At 38.6% G+C, this 1,631-nt stretch overlaps 1 protein-coding gene across 1 annotated transcript; it reads left to right on the top strand.

Moving 5' to 3' along the window:
- The first annotated feature begins 270 nt into the window (after window positions 1–270).
- Window positions 271–1,401, top strand: LOC149220797 (uncharacterized). Its single transcript, XM_089387209.1, has 3 exons — window positions 271–407; window positions 526–703; window positions 991–1,401. Exons 1-3 carry the CDS (start codon window positions 271–273, stop codon window positions 1,399–1,401), a joined length of 726 nt encoding a protein of 241 aa, XP_089243335.1.
- The last annotated feature ends 230 nt before the right edge of the window (window positions 1,402–1,631 follow it).

Raw genomic sequence — 1,631 nt, 5'->3', positions numbered from 1 at the left:
GAATTTTGGAAGCGTCATGTTGATAAACGTCTGCCCAGTCTGCAGAACATTTTCCTCAACTTCTAACGCGGCGTTAAATGCCCACATGGACCATTGTCTTTATGTTGAACCAAATAACGAGAAAAATATAAGTTCCAAGTTTACAAAACATAAAATGAAGTCAAGGAAGAAGCATTCATGGACCATTGTCTTGTTGTTGAACCAAATAACATGAAAACTATAAGTTCCAAGTTTACAAAACATAAAATGAAGTCAAGGAAGAAGCGTTCAATGGCAGATATATGTATTGTCGCTCCTACTCGCACACTGGAGGATTTGGAGCACAGTACTGCAGAACAGTTGGCCTTGGATGATGCTAATCCCTTAGAGTTGGATAATTTTAAATGGAATGACAGTGATATAAGGAGGCAACCTCGGACATCTCTTTACCGAGCAGCCAAAAAATATATTGGCTATGTAGATCCGAAGGAAAGTAACCGTGAGAATTCCCTGAACATGAAAATGGAATGCCTGCCTCTTTTGCAGAAGGAAAAGCAAAAAGGAATGCCCACCCTTTTTGCAGAAGGAAAAGCAAAAGGAATGCCCACCTTTTGAGGTCAAGCTTGACCAACCACATGGCATGAGGAAAAACAAACGGTCCAGTTTGGGTGATTTCACAGGAGCAAGCCAAAGTTCGCATTCTCATACTCTCATAAAGGTTAAGGTATGCTATTTGATTTCCAGCCTTTATAATTTTATGTCGACAAATTGTAGAATTGAAATAAGGTTGTTCGCTAGCATGTATCATCATTGCTGGTTTTACATTCCCTTTAATCCCAATCTCAGTATCTTAGTTACAATCATGCAAATGTTTTAAGGAGCCTATCCCTTTTGAAAGGTCACTGTTTCATTTATTTCTGCAAATTGTGGGCACCAAAACATTTGTTCTGTAAATGTATATGATATGATAGTTAATTTTATTTAAAACGATGTTAGTTTTTGTCTTTTCAGGTTCCAAAAGCTTCACCAGCTAATCGCCTAAATGAATGCATACCCCAGCACAAGTCTCGAATTCAAACACATGAAACTGCAATGGAGGAGAAACTCCCAAGTTCTGTGAATGCATCTGCATGGACTTGCTTAAACAAACAGGGAAGTTTGAGAACAAAGAAATTCAAGCAGAAGCTGGTCAGATTGAGTTTAGCAGGATTTGGAAAACGGCATTGCAATGAGCAACATGGTGTGCCAATGGATATGTTGGAACTCAAGGATAAGAGTCATTTAGAGGGGTTAACACTTTCTCAAGGACCTGTTGTTGAATCGAAGGAGTCACCTCGAAGATCTATATCTCATTTATCTGATAAGGAACATGATCTGCTTGTATCAAAGTTCAATTCAGATAGTACGACAAGATCCACATGACTCAAACCAACCACCCGTCGATAAAACATTAATTTCTCAAAAATCTGGGAGTGTTGCAGCGTCAAAGCTTTTGGAGAATAGGGCAGGTTCATCTGTACATGTAACACAATCATCAGTGCACAGTCATGGTAGAAGGATAAAATCAAAAGAGCACTTTTCACAAGAAAGACGTTTCTCAAATCTGAAGACCTTAAAACTATCAAAATCAACACAATCAGCTGCAGGATTAT

The sequence above is a fragment of the Pinus tabuliformis genome, chromosome Q, assembly GCF_031772625.1.
Source record: "Pinus tabuliformis cultivar Carrire ecotype Pingquan chromosome Q, CPIR1, whole genome shotgun sequence".
In the NCBI taxonomy this organism is placed as follows: Eukaryota; Viridiplantae; Streptophyta; class Pinopsida; order Pinales; family Pinaceae; genus Pinus; species Pinus tabuliformis.
The sequence above is the reverse complement of the archived record's forward strand: the minus strand, read 5'-3'. Positions and strand labels throughout refer to the sequence as shown.

What these genes read in the sequence shown, in the direction of transcription:
- LOC149220797 (XM_089387209.1), top strand. Translation starts at nt 271, where the DNA reads ATGGCAGATATATGTATTGTCGCTCCTACTCGCACACTGGAGGATTTG. An exon ending in AATGACAGTGATATAAGGAG is followed by an intron (nt 408 to 525) that starts GCAACCTCGGAC and finishes CCTCTTTTGCAG; the next exon opens with AAGGAAAAGCAAAAAGGAAT. An exon ending in ATACTCTCATAAAGGTTAAG is followed by an intron (nt 704 to 990) that starts GTATGCTATTTG and finishes TTGTCTTTTCAG; the next exon opens with GTTCCAAAAGCTTCACCAGC.